Source organism: Bos indicus, chromosome X (genome assembly GCF_029378745.1).
Source record: "Bos indicus isolate NIAB-ARS_2022 breed Sahiwal x Tharparkar chromosome X, NIAB-ARS_B.indTharparkar_mat_pri_1.0, whole genome shotgun sequence".
Lineage (NCBI taxonomy): Eukaryota > Metazoa > Chordata > Mammalia > Artiodactyla > Bovidae > Bos > Bos indicus.
In genome coordinates, this window is record NC_091789.1 from 42,693,104 (window position 1) to 42,715,259 (window position 22,156).

General features: G+C 35.8%; 1 protein-coding gene across 5 annotated transcripts in view; it reads left to right on the forward strand.

The window, feature by feature from the left end:
• PCDH11X (protocadherin 11 X-linked) overlaps window positions 1-22,156 on the forward strand; it is a 999,015-nt gene that overhangs the window by 480,931 nt on the left and 495,928 nt on the right. For 3 of the 5 annotated variants that reach the window (XM_070784431.1, XM_070784434.1, XM_070784435.1), the window contains exon 5: window positions 6,694-6,723. The exons of 1 other annotated variant lie outside the window; for it this stretch is intronic. In XM_070784431.1, coding sequence (XP_070640532.1) covers window positions 6,694-6,723 — 30 coding nt within the window. The remainder of the gene's footprint in view (window positions 1-6,693; window positions 6,724-22,156) is intronic. One more of the 5 variants, XM_070784432.1, reaches the window with a different exon arrangement.

The following is a 22,156-nucleotide window of genomic DNA, read 5'->3' on the forward strand; positions in this document are numbered from 1 at the left end:
ATGCTCTATATCTTGCTCCTCTTTTTAATGAGTCAATCAGCTCTATCAATCTTGAAAATTAGATAAAACAGGAGAAATGTTTATTTATTGGTAGCAAGAGAATTTATTTACACCTAGAGGTTGATAAGAATGTGTGAAAACTACTTGATTAGTGTATTATAGAAATTTCTGAGCTTATAAAGTTCAGACTGGTGAACTTTTCTCCCTCCTTCACTATATATAATTTAGTTTGGACAGTGATTTTGTTGATTCAATACTCATCTCTTGGGGTTATTTTATTTTATTTTATTTTTTAAAATTTTATTTTATTTTTAAACTTTACAATATTGTATTAGTTTTGCCAAATATCGAAATGAATCCGCCACAGGTATACCCGCGTTCCCCATCCTGAACCCTCCACCCTCCTCCCTCCCCTTCCCTCCCTCTAGGTCGTCCCAGTGCACCAACCCCAAGCATCCAGTACCGTGCGTCGAAACTGGACTGGCGACTCGTTTCATACATGATATTATACATGTTTCAATGCTATTTTCCCAAATCTCCCCACCCTCTCCCTCTCCCACAGAGTCCACTGGAACCTATTATACAGAGTGAAGTAAGCCAGAAAGAAAAACACCAATACAGTATACTAACGCATATATATGGAATTTAGAAAGATGGAAACAATAACCCTGTGTACGAGACAGCAAAAGAGACACTGATGTATAGATCAGTCTTGGGGTTATTTTAAAAAACATAAAATGATTAAAAATCCATGTCCTCATTAAAATATAAGTTGCTTTTTAGCATGTGTTTTCCCTTCCAGAATTGATTTTTTAAAAATGTTTCTATCATCAAATCTGGTATCAATTTGACAATCTACTCACATTCCTGCCAATGTATTTCTGTGTTTTCTTTTATTTCTAATGCTTGTCTAGTTGTCATGAGAATGGCCCACTTATAGTGACAGATTGTGTTATGTCTATGTGGTAAGAAAAATGCAAAAGCTATCATTTTAATATTTACCACTTGATCTATTTTGAGCTTTTCTCAGTAGAAATTCTCAAACAAGGGCAAAAGTAGCACAGCATAGGCTATTGTTTTTAATTAAAATGTATAATTTAATGAAATAAACACATATTCTGGAGTTGTCTTTTTTTCACTGCAGTGATAAAGAAGTGTTCTCCTCAATATTTGACTAGCCTTAAATATTATCATTAATTTTTCAATAATTCACTGATTTACCAAGATAGATATAACTAATGTTTTCATATTTTCACTTGTCTTGCTAAGGATTTTGACATGCTCAGTAATAAGTGGTAAAACATCTAACTAATATCTACTGTGTTCTTGAAAGTAAATTCTAATGGAGCAAATATAGAAAGATCTATTGTTATTCTATAAAATAAAGAATTGTATTTTTATTTTTTAAATCTATTTATTTTAATTGGAGGCTAATTACTTTACAATATTGTAGTGGTTTTGCCATACATTGACATGAATGTCATATTCTTAGATATGGATAAACTTTTGAGTGTTTTTTGTACATGGTATTTTCTCTGTAGGAAAGTTGACATTTTTAACCTGTTATTTAAGAATTATCACTCATAATAAAGGGAGATATAAATACCAATTGTTTAAATACATTAAAATCCAAGGACTTTTTCTTCAAAGAGATTATTCAAAGCATTATGTTCAGGCTATGCCTTCAAAGACAAATGAAATTCTAACACAGAGCCATTGATGGCTGAATTTGATCAACACATAAGAACAATATGAATATTAAGGCTAAAAATAACTATCCAAAGTGGAAAGGAAAAACAAGCATACTTTGATTTCCTTATGTAATAGAACTGTGCCCATGTCAGGATATCTGGGTCAAATATCAATTTTGCAAACTTAAGTTATATTAAAATGACAGGAAAAAAATATATATAGATATACCCTTTTTGGTCTGAGAATACGTCATTGGATAACAAAATATAGAACCTTTGTTTTGTTTCAAGGCAAATTATGCTCAGAGAATGAGATTATATTTGCTAATATTTTATTTAACACAGGTCTACTCTGGGAATTATGATTTCACAAGCAAATAGCATACAGATAATATCCCTTAATAAGCCAATAAAGAAATAACATACTCAAAACCAATGATAGGTTAATTATACTATTTTTCCAGACAAAGGGATAAGGTCCAAATTTATCTGAGGTGTACCTTTCTATTGCAGGAAGGGGCTCCCTTCCAGAGCCTGAGAGTAGACTCCTGTCTAACATTTGGAAATGAAATGTCCAAGGAGACACATGTACTGACAAAGCAAAAGACTTTATTGTAAATGGGCTCTTGGGTGGAGGGCAGGAGGGTAAGAGAAACCAGAAGGACTACTCTGCCACATGGTGTGCAGTCTCAGGTTTTATGATAATGTGCTTAGCTTCTGGGTTGTTGCTGATCAATCATCTCTCTTGGCTTATATTTGATCTGACTCAGGGTCCTCCCTGGTGATGTTTACATCTTTCAGCCAAGATGGTTTCCAGTGTGAGGGTTTCTGGGAGATTGACAGGACATATCATCTTCTCCCCCTTTCTTTGACCCCTCCCGAATTCTCCCAGTTAGTTTTCAGTGGCAGCATCACATGAAACAGGAGTGAAACCTCCTGTTTCAAGACAACTCAGGCAAGAGGTTATCATTGCAACTGGCGAAAGCAGTGGGTTTCCTTCAACAGTTCCTTAACATTTCTATAAGATGGCTTTTGGGAGAGAGAGCTTAGCCAACTGAGAACTGATATTCAGTTGTTAGTGCAAAGATGAAAGTCCCTTGTTACTAGAACATATCACTAGAAAATGAAGGCATTAATGCTGGCCAGCATGATAATCTCCTTCTTCCGGGCCACCGCCTGATTTTCACCACTGTTAAGCAGAGATCCACCTTCCTAGGCAGGAGTTAATACTCCAAAGTCAGAGAGCTATTTAGATCAGCAAGAGTCACCTTGTCTGGACTGAACACTCTCAGATGGTTCTCATAGACTCTGGATATTTGTACTCTTAATATCTCCTTGCCATAGTTGCATCTTCATCTGTTCTTAACTGATAAGACTCCAGGAGTGCCCCTTAGTATCTGAACTACTACTGAGTATTTATCAGCAGTTGCAAATGTTGATGATAACATCTTGACATAACAACTTCAATTCTCTTATCAAAACAATATTACTTTTAAAAGCTTTGTTCTTAGATCAAAACAACTTAATCTTTGTCATGAACAAGTAAATAAGAAATCGTATCAAAGCACTGTACAACAGCATTCATTCTCTTACTATATTTATTGTATCACTTTTTGTACATACCCTTATTTCAAATTCAGCCCTATCTCCTCCCCAATTCTCTGTGATGCTCAAAGAAACTTTTACACAACTGTAACTATTATAGGAAAGTGTGATAAAATATTAGGAGAAAAGACTTTGGGGACCATAATTAGCTAGAAATGTTAGATACATGATACTTTATCAAGTGATGTATTCATCCCATACAAAGGAGAATGAATTAAAGGGATAAATGGCCTAAATGCTTACAGAGTCTTCAAAATCAGTTTACTGCCCATTTCCTGAGGTTGAAAGGGATGAAAAAAAGAAGTCTTAAATAGAAGCAAAAAGAATGATTTGACCAGGATGGCTGCAGAAAGAATTTAGTTGAATAGAATTGAATTAAGGAGTTCCTAAGACCCACAAAAGTCAATATTAGGTATTTAAGGATAGTATCCAAAACTGTATATATATTTATGTTTACTCCTAAATCATGAATCTCCAACCAGCTTAGATTTTTTTTTTTTTAAGAAATGTGTTTATGCTCGAGATAAAAACTCATCCATTTTATTTTTTTTAATTTTAACTTTACAATATTGTATTGGTTTTGCCATATATCAAAATGAATCCGCCACAGGTATACATGTGTTCCCCATCCTGAACTCTCCTCCTTCCTCCCTCCCCATACCATCCCTCTGGGCCGTCCCAATGTACCAACCCAAAGCATCCAGTATCATGCACCGAACCTGGACAGGCGACTCGTTTCATATATGATATTATACATGTTTCAATGCCATTCTCCCAAATCATCCTACCCTCTCCCTCTCCCACAGAGTCCAAAAGACTGATTTATACATCAGTGTCTCTTTTGCTGTCTTGTATACAGGGTTATCATTACCATCTTTCTAAATTCCATATATATGCATTAGTATACTGTATTGGTGTTTTTCCTTCTGGCTTACTTCACTCTGTATAAGAGGCTCCAGTTTCATCCACCTCATTAGAACTGATTCAAATGTATTCTTTTTAATGGCTGAGTAATACTCCATTGTGTATATGTACCACTGCATTCTTATCCATTCATCTGCTGATGGACATCTAGGTTGCTTCCATGTCCTGGCTATTACAAACAGTGCTGCGATGAACATTGGGGTACACGTGTCTCTTTCCCTTCTGGTTTCCTCAGTGTGTATGCCCAGCAGTGGGATTGCTGGATCATAAGGCAGTTCTATTTCCAGTTTTTTAAGGAATCTCCATGCTGTTCTCCATAGTGGCTGTACTAGTTTGCATTCCCACCAACAGTCTAAGAGGGTTCCCTTTTCTCCACACCCTCTCCAGCATTTAATGCTTGTAGAATTTTGGATCGCAGCCATTCTGACTGGCATGAAATGGTACCTCATAGTGGTTTTGATTTGTATTTCTCTGATAATGAGTGATGTTGAGCATCTTTTCATGTGTTTGTTAGCCATCTGTATGTCTTCTTTTGAGAAATGTCTATTTAGTTCTTTGGCCCATTTTTTGATTGGGTTCTTTAATATGTGCAAATCAATCAATGTAATACACCACATTAACAGATTGAAAAATAAAAACCATATGATTATCTCAATAGATGCAGAGAAAGCCTTCAGGAATAGAAGGAACATACCTCAACATAATAAAAGCTATATATGTCAAACCCACGGCAAACATTATCCTCAATGGTGAAAAAGTGAAAGCATTTCCTCTAAAGTCAGTAACAAGACAAGGGTGCCCACTTTCACCATTACTATTCAACATAGTTTTGGAAGTTTTGGCCACAGCAATCAGAGCAGAAAAAGAAATAAAAGGAATCCAAATTGGAAAAGAAGAAGTAAAACTCTCACTGTTTGCAGATGACATGATCCTCTACATAGAAAACCCTAAAGACTCCACCAGAAAATTACTGGAACTAATCAATGAATATAGTAAAGTTGCAGGATATAAAATCAGCACACAGAAATCCCTTGCATTCCTATACACTAATAAGGAGAAAATAGAAAGAGAAATTAAGGAAACAATTCCATTCATCATTGCAATGAAATGGTGACGGATGAGGGAGGAGGGCTCAGGATGGGGAACACATGTATACCTGTGGTGGATTCGTTTTGATATTTGGCAAAACTAATACAATTATGTAAAGTTTAAAAATAAAATAAAATTAAAAAAAAGAATAAAATACTTATGAATATATCTACCTAAAGAAACTAAAGAAATATATATATAAAACTATAAAACACTGGTGAAAGAAATCAAAGAGGACCCTAATAGATGGAGAAATATACCATGTTCATGGATTGGAAGAATCAATATAGTGAAAATGAGTATACTACCCAAAGTAATTTATAGATTCAATGCAATCCCTATCAAGCTACCAATGGTATTCTTCACAGAGCTAGAACAAATAATTTCACAATTTGTATGGAAATACAAAAAAAAACTCAAATACCCAAAGCAATCTTGAGAAAGAAGATAGGAACTGGAGGAATCAATCTGCCTGACTTCAGGCTCTACTACAAAGCCACAGTCATCAAGACAGTATGGTACGGGCACAAAGACAGAAATATAGATCAATGGAACAAAATAGAAAGCCCAGAGAAAAATCCACATACATATGGACACCTTATCTTTGACAAAGGAGGCAAGAATATACAATGGATTAAAGACAATCTCTTTAACAAGTGGTGCTGGGAAAACTGGTCAACCACTTGTAAAAGAATGAAACTAGAACACTTTATAACACCATACATAAAAGTAAACTCAAAATAGATTAAAGATCTAAACATAAGACCAGAAACTGTAAAACTCCTAGAGGAGAACATAGGCAAAACACTCTCTGACATACATCACAGCAGGATCCTCTATGACCCACCTCCAAGAATATTGGAAATAAAAGCAAAACTAAACAAATGGGACCTAATTAAACTTAAAAGCTTCTGCACAACAAAGGAAACTATAAGCAAGGTGAAAAGACAGCCTTCAGAATGGGAGAAAATAAGAGCAAATGAAGCAACTGACAAATAACTAATCTCAAAAATATACAAACTCATCCATTATAAAATGAATGGAAAATAAATGATATAATAGGAGAATATCTTACTGGAAAGATGTCTTTTCTTGGGTAATACCTATGTGAGCTAAGCATATAACAATTTTTGATGCCAATCGAAGGCTTCATATTCTTCTAAATGTTGTTGCATGATATTTACAATGTTGTTATACACTTTTCCTGAAACCACTGAAGAATGCAACAAATAAAAATAGTTTCACTAGAAGACCAAAATTGTGTATTATTGCACTGAGAATATTGACATTTTTTTAATGTACTTGCAATAACAAATTGAAACTGATTTTTTGTTTTTGTTTTGTTTTCCTTTGCTTCCTTTGCCTACATTTTATCCTAAATCAGCAGAAATCCAAGGGGAAAAGGACAATAAAGGTAAGATGCTAATTTCAAAGAAAATTGACTTCAAAATTTGTTGCACTATCTTTTCTTAAATTTCTGAAGCTACAGTAGCTACTAAGTGCAGTTAAAACTGTAAGTATTTAAGATGACATATGTTGTAGTTCTGCCTTAAAAGAGCTTCAAACTGAACTGTCTCTACATTTTGTATTATTTACACAGTCCTGGAGGCAATTTTCAAGGCTAATTTTATTTTATTTTTCACCAACACTTTCTTTTCCCAATGTGGCAAAACATCATCCTGATGACAGCATCACTTTGTGAATGTTCTGGTAATACAGTTATTTCATGATAAATTTTAGCAATAGAAGGGACCATTTTGGTGTCAGTTCACAATTAACAGTGACAGCAAAAGTTAGTAAATATGAAGCATGATGATCTTGGATAAGGTCACAGAGAAAAATACTATAAACATGGTCAATCAGTAGTTTGATGTTCTCTGAGAAATTGGGCTTTAAAATGTCATATTTCAATGTAAATTTTTTTTTCTAATTGAAATGTAGTTGATGTACAATATTATGTTTGTTGCAGATATACTTTATTGTGATTTGACATTTTGATACATTATGAAATGATCACCACCATGATAACTCCAGTAACCATATACAACCATATAAGTTATCACAATATTATTAACTATATCTTTTATGCTGTATATTACATCCACATGATTTACCTGTTTTAAAACTGGAGGTTTCTATCTCCTGATCCTTTTTACCTTTTTCATTCACTGACCTCCCCTCTGTCAACCACTTTTTTGTTCTCTGTAGCTCTGAGTCTGTTTTTGTTTTCTTTTGGTTTTTAGATTCTGGATATGAGAAACTACAGTTGCTGTCTTTGTCTCATTTATTTAACTTAGCAAAATACTTTCTAGATTCATCCATGTTGTCACAAATGACATGAGTTTTAATGGTTGAATAATGCTCTATTACATATATACATCAGATCAGATCAGATCAGATCAGTTGCTCAGTCGTGTCCGACTCTTTGCGACCCCATGAATCGCAGCACGCCAGGCCTCCCTGTCCATCACCAATTCCAGGAGTTCACTCAGACTCACGTCCATCGAGTCAGTGATGCCATCCAGCCATCTCATCCTCTGCCGTCCCCTTCTCCTCCTGCCTCCAATCCCTCCCAGCATCAGAGTCTTTTCTAATGAGTCAACTCTTCGCATGAGGTGGCCAAAGTACTGGAGTTTCAGCTTTAGCATCATTCCTTCCAAAGAAATCCCAGGGTTGATCTCCTTCAGAATGGACTGGTTGGAACTCCTTGCAGTCCAAGGGACTCTCAAGAGTCTTCTCCAACACCACAGTTCAAAAGCATCAATTCTTTGACGATCAGTCTTCTTCACAGTCCAACTCTCACATCCATACATGACCACAGGAAAAACCATAGCCTTGACTAGACGAACATTTGTTGGCAAAGTAACGCCTCTGCTTTTGAATATGCTATCTAGGTTGGTCATAACATTCCTTCCAAGGAGTAAGTGTCTTTTAATTTCATGGCTGCAGTCACCATCTGCAGTGATTTTGGAGCCCCCAAAAATAAAGTCTGACACTGTTTCCCCATCTATTTGCCATGAAGTGATGGGACCGGATGCCATGATCTTCATTTTCTGAATGCTGAGCTTTAAGCCAACTTTTTCACTCTCCACTTTCACTTTCATCAAGAGGCTTTTTAGTTCCTCTTCACTTTCTGCCATAAGGGTGGTGTCATCTGCATATCTGAGGTTATTGATATTTCTCCCAGCAATCTTGATTCCCGCTTTTGTTTCTTCCAGTCCAGCATTTCTCATGATGTACATACATACCACATTTTCTTTATCCATTCATCCACTGATGAATACTTATGTGTCTTTCATATCTTGGTTATTGTGAATAATGCTTCAATGAGAGTTGGAGTGTATAATATATCCTTCTGATTTAGTGTTTTTGTGCTGTATCATATGGAAGTTCTATTTTTATTTATTTATTTTTTTTTTGAGCAAACTTCATGTTTTCCACAGTTATCTATACCGATTACATTCCCACCGACAGTACACAAAAGGGTTCCCTTTTCCATACATCCTCACCAACGCTTGTTATTTGTTTTCTGTTAATGATAGTCATTCTGACAGGTGTGATTTGAAGTTCCCTGATGATTAGTGATGTTGAGCATCTTCTCAGGCGTCTGTTGACCATTTGTATGTCTTTGAAAAAAATGTCTATTCTGTTCCTCTGCCCATTTTAATCAAGTTGTCTTCTTGTGTTGAGTTGTAAGTGTTCTTTGTGAATTTTAGATATTAACCATTTATCAGTTATGTCATTTGCAGATATGTTCTCCCATTCAACAGGTTGCCTTTTCATTTTGTTGATGGTTTCCTTTGCTATGCAAAAACTTTTGAGTTTGATGTAGTTCCATTTGCTTAATGTTTGCTTTTGTTTCCCTTCCCTGATAAGCAGCCCCCCCCCCCCAAATATTGTTAACAGCATGCTGCCAATGTTCTCTTCTAGGAGTTTTATGGTTTCAGGTCTTACATTTAAGTCTTTAATCCATTTGGAGTTTATTTTTCTATATGGTGTGAAAAAGTAGTCCAGTTTGATTCTTTTACATGGAGCTGTCTAGTTCTCCCAACAGCATTTTTTTTGAAGAGACTTTACATGTTGTATATTTTTGACTCCTTCAATGTGAAAATTTTAAATTCTGCTCACCTATATATAAACAGTCTAGCTTTCTAAAAAAATTTGAAGTTTTTTACTATTAAAAATTAAACTAATCCTGAACCCCCCTCCCAAATTGTCCCCCCCGCAACAGAGTCCAAAAGACTGTTCTATACATCTGTGTCTCTTTTGCTGTATCACATATAGGGTTATCATTACTATCTTTCTAAATTCCATATATATGCGTTAGTAAACTGTATTGGTGTTTTTTTTTCTGGCTTACTGCACTCTGTAAAATCGGCTCTAATTAAAGTAAATAAATTTAAATTAAAAAAATAAACTAGGTCACACATACTGTTAAATTTTAATTACCTCATTGATTAGACTGCACCACCACTAAAAATAATTCACTGACATTTATTTTTTAGAATTTATGCCTCAGTTTCTTCACCATGTTTTGTGGTTGAAAGAAATAGGTTTCCCTTAAGCTTCTGATGGAAGATATTTTGGAAATTAAAATCAATAAGCCTTAAATGCTGTTCATATTAGGAACCAAAACATTGCCGTAACGATATGCTAAGTTAAATGTGATTTTTGTTGTAAGATTTTTTTTTTTTTTGGTAATATCCTCCTGTAATTTGGGAGACTAGATTTTGTTTTTGAAAAAGAACTTACCAAAGGATGGTCTAGACTATGCTCAAGGTACTCTGTTAGCCCTCGATGGCTTTATAAAGTGTGAAAATTACCAGAAAATGGTGCCTGAGTAGAATGTAAAAATGTATTTTCATTAGTGTTTGAGACTAAACTAAAATAAACTAAAATATCAGCATTAGAAAATTTTCACTTTCTGAATTTCCAAATGCCTTTCTGAATTATCTTATCACTGTGACCTTGGAATGATGACTTTTTGAAAATTAACTCCTCCCGAAGTCAAAAGGTCATAGAAGAGTTCTACAATTAAAAGGAGGGAAGCAACGGTAATGAAATATTACTAGCTATATAAAGTAAAAGAGAGAAGCTCTAAAGACTTTAGATGTTCTAACATTCTCAGTCATCTGATAAATTTAGAAATGGAACTGCTTGCTCAGTCATAAGTTGGAATTTTGAAGAACAGAATGGCAAATTTTATCTAGTGTAGTTATTCTATGAATAGAAAAATATTTTATTTTTTAAAAATTAGGCCTTTGTATACAATGTCTGGGGCAAATTCATAAAATACCTGGCTCCTGAAATTTTAACTTAAAACATTTTAATTGTGAATATTAAAACATTAATATAATCTCAATATAAGGAGCAATGGAAATGGTTTTAGTGAAGGATTTTTTTTTTTTTTTTTTGGTCAAATCAAAGCAAATCTGGGCTTAGGGAGAGATTCTATTCAGAACAGAGAGAAGGATCTGATCTCAGAAAACTGCAGGTTCTTAAAATCCAACAACAACAACAAAAAAGTTTATTTTTTTTAAGTTAAAAAGGGTAAGCAGAAATAAACAGAATTTTTAAAGAAGAAACTGGACAAGCATGATAAGTGACCAGTGGGATCCACCAGAAAAAGTGTCTTGCTTTGGTCAGCTGATTCCCAGGAGACCCTTATAAAGGGGACGTGTTCCACAGTTTTAGTGCTTGCTCATTGCTTGTGAGCAAGCAGAGCTCTGGAACTTTGAAGAAAGAGAGATGCTTGACTAAAGTTTAGTCAAGACAAAGTCTTGTAAGAGAAGGAGGTAGCAAGAGAATGGTCATATCCCAGGTCTCAGGGAAGTCCCTGGGATGGGCCCCCAAGGGAAGGTCTTTGACTTTGCACAGTCAAGGATCTAAGAGAGAGTCCAAGTAGAATAGAAGCCAATTTATTCAGGCAGACGCACACTCCATAGGCAGAATTTGTTCCGTCTCAGAATGTGAGAGGGCCCTGGGGAATACAGGTTGCTAGTTTTTATGGGCTAGATAATTTCATAGGCTAACAAGTGGATTATTCCAGCTATTTCTGGGAAGGGGCAGAGACTTCCAAGAATTGGGACACCACCAACTTTTGGGTCTTTCACTGTTGGCCTCCAAGCTATCATGGTGCCAGTGGGTATGTCATTTAGCATATGCTAATGCATTACAATGAGCATACAATGAGGCTCGAGGTCCCCTGGAAGTAAAATATTCTGCCATCTTGGACCTAGTAGGTTCTATACAGTTTTTGTGGCATCCTGTTTTTCTCAACAGTTGTGTCATTCTTTTCATGGTTGTGCCCTGCCTACTTCTCTCCTGCCTCAAAAGCAGAGGATAAGAAAGGGAAAGCTGTGAGCAATTGGTCATTTTCCCCAGCATATTTCTATACCAAAATAAGCACAGTAAAATTAACTCATTAATACTGTGCTTACTCTGTTCAAAGCACTGTGTGTGCGTATGTGTGCATACATATAAGGGCATATATGTATATATCTATTCTATACCCACATCTGTATCTCTATACCTACTACAAATTTAGTCCTAACAAGAATCCTATAAACTCTTTTACAGATGAAGAAATCATGGTACAGAAACCCTAAGTGACTTGCTGAGAGAGTCAGTTCCTAGGCAGGTTGATAGGGAGTCTAGGGGTCCCCAAGGAGAGAGGGATCTGGAATTCTCAAGGGGTCCCCAAGGAGAGAGGGGTCTGGAATTCTCAAGGAGAAAGAAAGGACAAACTTTTTTTCTTTCTCCACATTCCTTAGGATTATATAACAATAATGTATCCTGCCTAAGGACAGTCTTTGGATTCAACCTTCTGTTATCTTAAAATGTAAATTATGGGAGTAGACCTGGTCTTTACAAGGATGTATCTTGCCTGAGGACAGTGTTATCTTAAAATGTAAATTATGGGAGTAGGTCTGATGAGGTCTTTACAACCTCTAAACATTCTTTGGATTATATAACTTCGTTGTTAACACTAGCAAGTGGGTACTCTTTCTGCCCCCTTCTGATGCCTATGTCAGAAGCTTTCTCTATCTCCTTTATACTTTAATAAAACTTTATTACACAAAAGCTCTGAGTGATCAAGCCTCGTCTCTGGCCCCAGATTGAATTCTTCTCCTCCAGGGGCCAAGAATCCCGGTGTATTCGCATGATTCAACAACAACCTTTCATTGCCAGAGTATAGAGCTCACAAGTAGAAGAGATATGGTTTGAATCCAGACAATTTGTCCAGAATACCTTTCAAAAAAGAAAAAAAGAAAGACTTTAAATCATAAAACAAATACTTCTTTCATATCAAAACTGTTTTTTATGTGTGTGTGTGTGTTTTAGTACCCTGAGTATGTTTAATGTTTTAAGATGCTTCTGGAAGATTAATATTTTTTAAAAAATTTACCTCTGACAACTCTGATGCTACAGACTCATTATCAAGCCCTTTCACTCCATACCTAAATTGATGTAATATGATTAACATATACTATGGAGATTAAGTCTGTCCTCTGATGCCCTTTATTTTTGGTTCATTGCATTTATATATACATTTGATTTTGGATATTAAATTCAGGAAGCTATAAACATTAAATATATGGTGTCAGAATATTCATTAACTTTGGATTTATTGCAAATGTTTCCATAAAAAGTTCAATAATCTCTTGAACTCTTGAATTTCACCTATGGAGGCTTTTAAATTTAGATTATAAAATATGACTTTTATTTTCAGTTTAATTCAAAGTGAAAAATAAAAGATTCCTGCATTTGTTTAAAATAAAAAAAGGGGGCCCCCATATTAACCAAGAAAGAAGTATCTAAATGAATGCTTTGTCCTAGAGTCTCAAACATCAAAGGATCTAGAGACTCAAACATCAAAGAACCTAGAGTTGCTCAATGACTGGGGCTCAATAGCCCCAGCTATTTACATTTAAAAGACTTCAGAGGCCTCACCAGACAAGTTTTAGGTTCCACATCAGAGGTTTAAAGTACAGAGATAGACAAGCTTTTCTACCTCCTTTTTATTTATTTATTTATTTATTAAGATTACATTTCATAGAGAAGCTAGTGACATTCAAAGAGAAAAACAAAACAAATGCCATACTCCATAGTGCCATAATTCTTTAGTATGGGAGGGCTGAGTTAATTAAGGGGAAACCACATTTCAACACATAACTACCTGTGATTGAATAAATTACTGTTCAGTTCAGTTCAGTTCAGTGGCTCAGTCATGTCCAACTCTTTGCGACCCCATGAATCGCAGCACGGCAGGGCTCCCTGTCCATCACCAACTCCCGGAGTTCACCCAGACTCACCTTCATCGAGTTGGTGATGCCATCCAGCCATTTCATCCTCTGTCATCTCCTTCTCCTCTTGCCCCCAATCTCTCCCAAGCATCAGAGTCTTTTCCAATGAGTCAACTCTTCGCATGAAGTGGCCAAAATATTGGAGTTTCAGCTTTAGCATAATTCCTTCCAAAGAACACCCAGGAATGATCTCCTTTAGAATGGACTGGTGGATCTCAAGAAGAGGTGGCAAGAATATACAGAAGAACTGTACAAAAAAGATCTACATGACCAAGATAATCACGATGGTGTGATCACTCACCTAGAGCCAGACATCCTGGAAAGTGATGTCAAGTGGGCCTTAGAAAGCATCACTATGAACAAAGCTACTGGAGGTGATGGAATTCCAGTTGAGCTCTTTCAAATCCTGAAAGATGATGCTGTGAAAGTGCTGCACTCAATATGCCAACAAATTTGGAAAACTCATCAGTGGCCACAAGACTGGAAAAGGTCAGTTCTCATTCCAATCCAAAAGAAAGGCAATGCCAAAGAATGCTCAAACTACCACACAATTGCACTCATTCCACACGCTAGTAAAGTAATGCTCAAAATTCTCCAAGGCAGGCTTCAGCAATACATGAACCATGAACTTCCAGATGTTCAAACTGGTTTTAGGAAAGGCAGAGGAACCAGACATCAAGTTGCCAACATCGACTGGATCATCAAAAGAGCAAGAGAGTTCCAGAAAAACATCTACTTCTGCTTTATTGACTATGCCAGAGCCTTTGACTGTGTGTATCACAAAAAACTGTGGAAAATTCTGAAAGAGATGGGAATACCAGACCACCTGACCTGCCTCTTGAGAAACCTATATGCAGGTCAGGAAGCAACAGTTAGAACTGGACATGGAACAACAGACTGGTTCCAAATAGGAGAAGGAATACGTCAAGACTGTATATTGTCACCCTGCTTATTTGACTTATATGCAGAGTACATCATAAGAAACGCTGGGCTGCAGGAAGCACAAGCTGAAATCAAGATTGCTGGGAGAAATATCAATAACCTCAGATGTGCAGATGACACCACCCTTAAGGCCGAAAGTGAAGAGGAACTAAAAAGCCTCTTGATGAAAGTGAAAGCGGAGAGTGAAAAAGTTGGCTTAAAGCTCAACATTTAGAAAACGAAGATCATGGCATCCGGTCCCATCACTTCATGGCAAATAGATGGGGAAACAGTGGAAACCGTGTCAGACTTTATTTTTGGGGGCTCCAAAATCACTGCAGATGGTGACTGCAGCCATGAAATTAAAAGACGTTTACTCCTTAGAAGGAAAGTTATGACCAACCGAGACAGCATATTAAAAAGCAGAGACATTACTTTGCCAACAAAGGTCCGTCTAGTCAAGGCTATTTTTTTTTCCAGGGGTCATGTATGGATGTTAGAGTTGGACTGTGAAGAAAGCTGGGTGCCAAAGAATTGATGTGTTTGAACTGTGGTGTTGGAGAAGACTCTTGAGAGTCCCTTCAGTTCAGTTCAGTTGCTCAGTTGTGTTCGACTCTTTGTAACCCCATAAATTGCAGCACGCCAGGCCTCCCTGTCCATCACCAACTCCCGGAGTTCACCCAAACTCTTGTCCATCGAGTCGGTGATGCCATCCAGCCATCTCATCCTCCTTCGTCCCCTTCTCCTCCTGCCCCCAATCCCTCCCAGCATCAGAGACTTTCCCAATGAGTCAACTCTTCGCATAAGGTGGCCAAAGTATTGGAGTTTCAGCTTCAGCATCAGTCCTTCCAAAGAACACCCAGGACTGATCTCCTTTAGAATGGACTGGTTGGATCTCCTTGCAGTCCAATGGACTCTCAAGAGTCTTCTCCAACAGAGTCTCTTAGCAATGTTTATTTTCAACTTGGGAGAAGTGCAATTGCTTGAACCTGGTTAATATTAAAACAAAGTAACGTTTCTTGCTCAAACACAAACTGGTTCCCTTAGTACTAACCTAAAAATTTCCACTTAGACTTTTTTTTTTTAAGATCCCTCCCCCTTTAGTAAACATGAGTCTGAATTGCCCTTAAGTGAAGTCGCTCAGTTGTGTCCGACTCTTTGCGACCCCGTGGACTGTAGCCTACCAGGCTTCTCCATCCATGGGATTCTCCAGGCAAGAATACAGGAGTGGGTTACCATTTCCTTCTCCAGGGGATCTTCCCGACCCAGGGATTGAGCCCAGGTCTCCTGCATTGGAGGAAGACGCTTTAACCTCGGAGCCACCAAGAATTGCCCTTAGGGTTTGCACAATTGGCCATGCTTGTTAATGCGTATGTTCACAAAAGTGCTAAACTGAAAATGGCAGAAACAGAACTGAATGAGACCATCAAAGAAGTATATTTCTTATTTCTTTATATTTGCCTGAGATGAATTTACAAAGTGGCTTCTTTCAAACTAGGCTAGCAGGTATCAGAAAGAGTAGCTATAGTCAAAAAGCAAACAAAAGCCATTGTCTGTCATTGGCCTCTCCTCTTCCAGACCTCTGGCGTTTGTGTAACCATTTGCTCCAAGGCTACATGAAGAAGAGGAAGGCAATGAGAATGTGAAGGAATATACATATTAACCATTTTACTGGTGTCTCCAAGGCACTTCTTCCCTTATCCTATTCAATAATCCAGGAATATTGGGAAGTTTATTCATCATAAATTATTCTAACTGTACAATTTAGGAATTTGAATACAGCAGAGTATATTTAGATTTTTTTAAAGGTTATCTCTAAATAAAACTAATTTTAAGGGTATGTTTATGAAGAGATGTATCCACAGGCCTTGGCTTTAATGAAAGTTTATTTTTGTAATACTTTTTACAGCATGATAAGCTAGCAAATGCATGAAGCTAAATCTGCAGCAATTGTGAATGCTATTTCTTCTATACTAAACAGTTTTCCTTATAAAGCATTCAACTGAATGCTAATAATGATATGAGAAAGTTAAATCACACTAAGTGCTCTAATTTAGCATTACCACCTACAAGCAAACCAATTAACTTTTTTCCTACATATGTTCCATAGATAGGATCTTCCAGGGACACTGTACTGCAGGTATACTTTGAGTCCCTTGGTAGTGTCTTAACAGCTTCTTATTTTGCTTTGGAATCAATTATTTAACTCAATGGGTAGTGAATGAAAATTTAGTAGCAAAAAAGTGACAGATAATTTGAAGGACATCTCTGGTTTGATCTTTAGATTCTCCTTCTGTGCTTATTCAAGACTTCTGCTTGCACCTGATATTCAATGTTAAAACTATTAATGTAGTTATCACCATAAATACATATCTATTTTGTCTTACATGTTTTTTTTTTGATCTGTTTTTTATTTTATTTATTTTTATTGCTGGGTTGGTTGATCCTATAGCCCTAATATACAGTGATTACAAGGACTCCATGATTTTGAAGTGTCTCTCTTTTCATTACCATAACTTGATTATCTGCATTGTATTATCCTATCTGGTTAACTGAACTTTTCCTTCTTAGGTCTTCTAATTGTTCATATATCAATTTATGAGATTTCTTCCTGGTTATATTTCTTTCCCCATCTTATCATTGCCATTCTTGACTTTTCATTCTTGGATTCTCACTCTGTTTATGGTGCCAATTTCCAACTGTAGTTCCATCACAGATCATATTCTCCATAGGTCACTGAATACTCTTTGGCAAAAGGAGAAAAAAAGTCACAAAATTGTACTTACTACACATTACAGTATTAAACTTCCCCTGCGGCTCTAGGTATTGTTGAAAAGTCTTTCTATGCTCCTTTTCATTAACTTTATGTCCTTGAATGTCTTGTCTTGAATGACTGTCCCAAACCGTTTCAACTATCTTCAAATTACTTTTACAACTTCCAACCCTCAATTACTTTAGGTCCTAATGTCCTAAGACAGAAACCATCTTTGTAATCCCAATATATCTCTAATTTTCTTTCTAGTATCTCATTTGTTCCCTTTTAATTGTTGAAATATCTAGCTCTTTAGTCTCTTTCTACACTCCACTTCCATTTTTCCTTCAAATATACATAAATGTCATTTGTCAAGGAAAATAAATATTAAATAACTACCCCTCCAAGTAGATTAAATACTCTTTAGCCATTGCTGCAATTCACTACTAAATTGAGGGAATCATCTCTATTAACTGCATTTTCCCACCACACACTTCTTGCTATAATCTATTATCTTTCCTTACAGTTGAAATATAACCCTTTCATCATTTGCCCAAGATTTTCTGCTTAATATGTCCAGAATTTCTGTTACATTTGACATTTTAAAAACTGTCCCTCTCTCATTATTTCTGGAAACCTTTCTTCCATAAAGCCATCTGTGATCTGTCCGTCCATTTCTACATATAAACATAGTGTTTACAACTGGATTGTGAGTTCATGTTAATAAAGTACATATTTCTTCTATATCCTTTCAATTCCTAGTGTAGAAAATGAAAACTTTTCCTTATTAGATTCTTTCACTGGTCTAATCATTAAATTGATATAAGACAGATTAACAGGAGAAAACAAAATTTAATTTCATATGTATGGGAGCTAATAATACTCAAAGAAGTAACCAAAGCAGGCAGCTTCTATACCTTTCAGATAAATAAACAATAAATTTGTGAAGAATTAACAATATGTAGGGATTTGGGTTTGGGGTACTAAACTTAGTAAAGAAGTAAGGTAACAAGGTTTTTCTGTGCAACCTTTCAGCCCCGACTTCTCTGACTCTGGTGATGAGAATCTCTATCTTTCTCCTTGAACAGTAAAGATATCTTTCACATTGGAGATTCATTTCCTGTTGTGAGAGGGACAAAGAAACATCAGAGTGTCCTCATACTTGCTGTTTCTTGTTACTTTAATTCAAAATAATTAATATGCTGAAGCAGTATATCTTGGGATGGCCTGCCCTGAACCTATCACTAGCACACTATCCTATCATGTTTACTTTTTATAAATATTTGCTGTATTTGTCTTATTTTAAATTTCCAAATTTTGATAAGCTTAACTGAACTGACTTAATCCAAATGAAATTGACTTATACTTTTCCAAAATAAAATGTGGAGTATTCAACTAATATAGTAGCAAATGCTTGATTATATAGGGATTTATAAATCTTCTTTTTAGGGTCCTCTGAGTTCATGTTAAATATAAGGAAATTGATATCACAAATAGTGAGCTACTCCTTAGCCCTAATTCAGGCAGTTGTAACCTGTTGTTTGGTGTGTGTAGAAGTATCCTAGGAAAATCAATGCTGAGAAGAGTCTTCTTTTTAAAACTCTGATGCACTGAATTTTTTTTTTCAAGTATTTTTCTGTAAGTTCCCAATTGACTGAACTGTCCAAGTTAGGCTATTTCTTTAAAAATGTTATTTTTCTTTCCTCTTATGCCAAAAAAGTGGATGGAGTGGGGGGTGCCTGTACTGTGTCCTCTTCCTTCTCCCTTAGTGAAAAACTCTAAGCCTCTATTGAAAATGTTCTAAGTCTTTTGCCTACCTATTGTCTCACCTTGCAGCATCAAAGTTCACCCATTATATCTCTGAGAAACAGATATTTTCACTCTATGTGTGGCATCGTACTGAGGACAGTCTGAAATAAAATCATACATATTCAACTGTATGCCCTATTCTGAATGTATGGGAAACAATAGACAGTGACATCTTAAGTAAAATAAGTCAGGGTTTTAAAAGGTTTTGAAATACATTTTATTCAAAGAAGTAGAAAAGGAGAAAGCAATTTCAAGGTGTATTTGAATAGCACTCTTATGTGTATTAAATGCACTATTCCCAGGTCTTTAGCTTTACAATACTGTTAGATGTAGTTGCAAATTCACCATATCCTGTATGTACTGTTTCCATTTTCACAGATTGAGCAGTTTTTCATCCCTTTTTTTCTAGTGACTGTTGAAAGTCCTTGCTTCTCTTCAGTCAGTGCCATGTGAGTCAGTACATAATTTAGATGCCTTGTCTGGTACTGTCTATGAATAACTCAACCACTGGTACATTGAAACTGATACTCTAAACTATACTGTTCAGATTGGGATTTATGCCTCTGATCTCAACCAAACAATTGAAACAATTACAATTCTATTCTAAATTTAGATTTTCATATCAGAAACACCTTTGAAATGGAAAATTCCCCTTGTTTTAGTTTATAAAAAGATTTATTTTGCTTTCATCTTTTTTTGGTGTACAGCTTTATTGGAGATATAATTCATGCATTTAAAGTTTTGGTGTTTTTTTTTAAAGTTTACTTTCCTATTTTTTTATTGTTTTAATTGAAGTATAGTTGATTTACAATATTGCCTGCACTTTAGGCAAATCACTTTTTTATTTCGTATATTTTGATTTCTGAAAGTAGTTAGGAGAGGAAGCTTTCCTAGGCAACTTATTGGGTATTGTTTTCTAATAAACTTTGCCAGTATCATTGCTATAGAGATATCTGCTGACCACTTTCTTTTGAAATACTAGATAAATCATATTTATTTCATTCAATCGTATGTTTTTCTCCATGACTGAGCCGAGGCTTAGTTACTCCATGATCTATTGCTTTTTTGCCACCAGTAGAGGACAGATTCTTATTCAGTTTCTGTTGCATGTATGAGTCATGTTTACATATGTTATACCATGTTCTTTTGCAGTGATGCTAATTTTTCAGTTTTCTAATATCCATAATTCTGTGAACTTTGTAGTAACAAGATATGTAGAATTTTCATTGAGTCTTTCAATCATCAAAAACTCCATTATTATCATATTTTAAATATTTATTGTATGTGTTATGTCCCTTCAGATCAAATCAGATCAGATTAGTCGCTCAGTCATGTTCAACTCTTTGCGAGCCCATGAATGACAGCAGGCCAGGCCTCCCTGTCCATCACCAACTCCCAGAGTTCACCCAGACTCATGTTCATCGAGTCAGTGATGCCATTCACCCATCTCATCCTCTGTCATCCCCTTCTCCTCCTGCCCCCAATCCCTCCCAGCATCAGAGTCTTTTCCAATGAGTCAACTCTTCGCATGAGGTGGCCAAAGTACTGGAGTTTCAGCTTTAGCATCATTCCTTCCAAAGAAATCCCAGGGCTGATCTCCTTCAGAGCAGCATGATTTGAGGACTAGAACAAGCACACACTAATGACAAATGTCATAAGTAGACTGGACCCATGAAGATAGATGAAGTCTGGCAATGCATGACAGTACCGATAAATATTTTATCTTTTTCTATGACAAAATATCTGGATTTAAGAGTGCAGTATGTGTGTGTTAGTCTCTTAGTTATGTCCAACTCTTTGAGACTCCATAGACTGTAGCCCACCAGGATCCTCTGTCCATGGGATTCTTCAGGCAAGAATACTGGAATGGGTTGTCATTTCCTTTTTCACGGGATCTTTCTGACCCCAGGATCAAACCTGGGTCTCCTGAATGGCAGGCAGATTCTTTACCATATGAGCTATAGAAAAGTCCCATTAGAGTGCAGTATAAGTGGAGTAATAGTGCCAGTCATCTCTTTTTTGCCAAGCAACATTTATATTGGAAGATTCAGGAGTTTTCTTCTGAACATACATTTTTTCATTGCTAAATCAGACATTGAGACATTTATAAATAAAAACAGAAATTTTAGAGTCTTGTATCTTGTGATCATTAGGTTAGATACATTATCTTTGACATACTTCCTTGTATTCTTTTATTTTTCACATATTTGCCCCTCATCATGCATTTAATTTTTAAGGTGAGCAAGTATCCCACTTAAGTCATAGGGAACTCAAAGGGAAGCCTCTGAGAATTAATCATTAGATGTTATCTTACCAAAAAACTATGAACATGTTAGTTAATCTCCTAGCCCATCTATTGAGGATTCCTGTGAAACTAGTCTACCTCATTTACTTGAATTATTTCTTTATACCCTAAAAGAAGTTTCTAGGATTATGCTTTAGAGACACTAAAGTGATAAATTTTACAGTCTAATGTTGAGGTATAAAGAATTAATAATTCAAGATGTCTTATAACTTAGTCTATGCCTATCACACTACTTGAAACATAGTAAATATTTAATGAAAATTTGTCATTTATTTAACAAGCATATATGGAATGGTTTCTGTGTGCCAGACTGTGCTTTGTGATGAAAATATCTAAGGGTTCAGATAGTATCTTTGACCTCAAGGATCCCTTTGTGTAGTAAGGAAAAGAAGATATGTAAACTAAAAATTCAATCTTATTTAACTAGCTTATTTAACAATCTTATTTAACTATTATAATAATCTATTATAGATTATTCTTCTTGAATAAAAATAAATTCCACTCATGTGTATTTAAGTTTTCTATCAGGTTTACTCATTGAGAGGTAAGAGCTCCCATAAATTCCATAACCTTTCTTTAACATATAATATCTTTTTTTTTTTTTTATGTTTTTGAGCACCTACATTTTGGTCTCTTTTTAGCTTATATCAGTCACATAAACCATTGTATTTTTATTCTGTTCAAATAGCATACCCTTTCCTATTATATTTAACCCCTCCTGGCCTACAGTATTTATCAGATACCCTTTAACAGC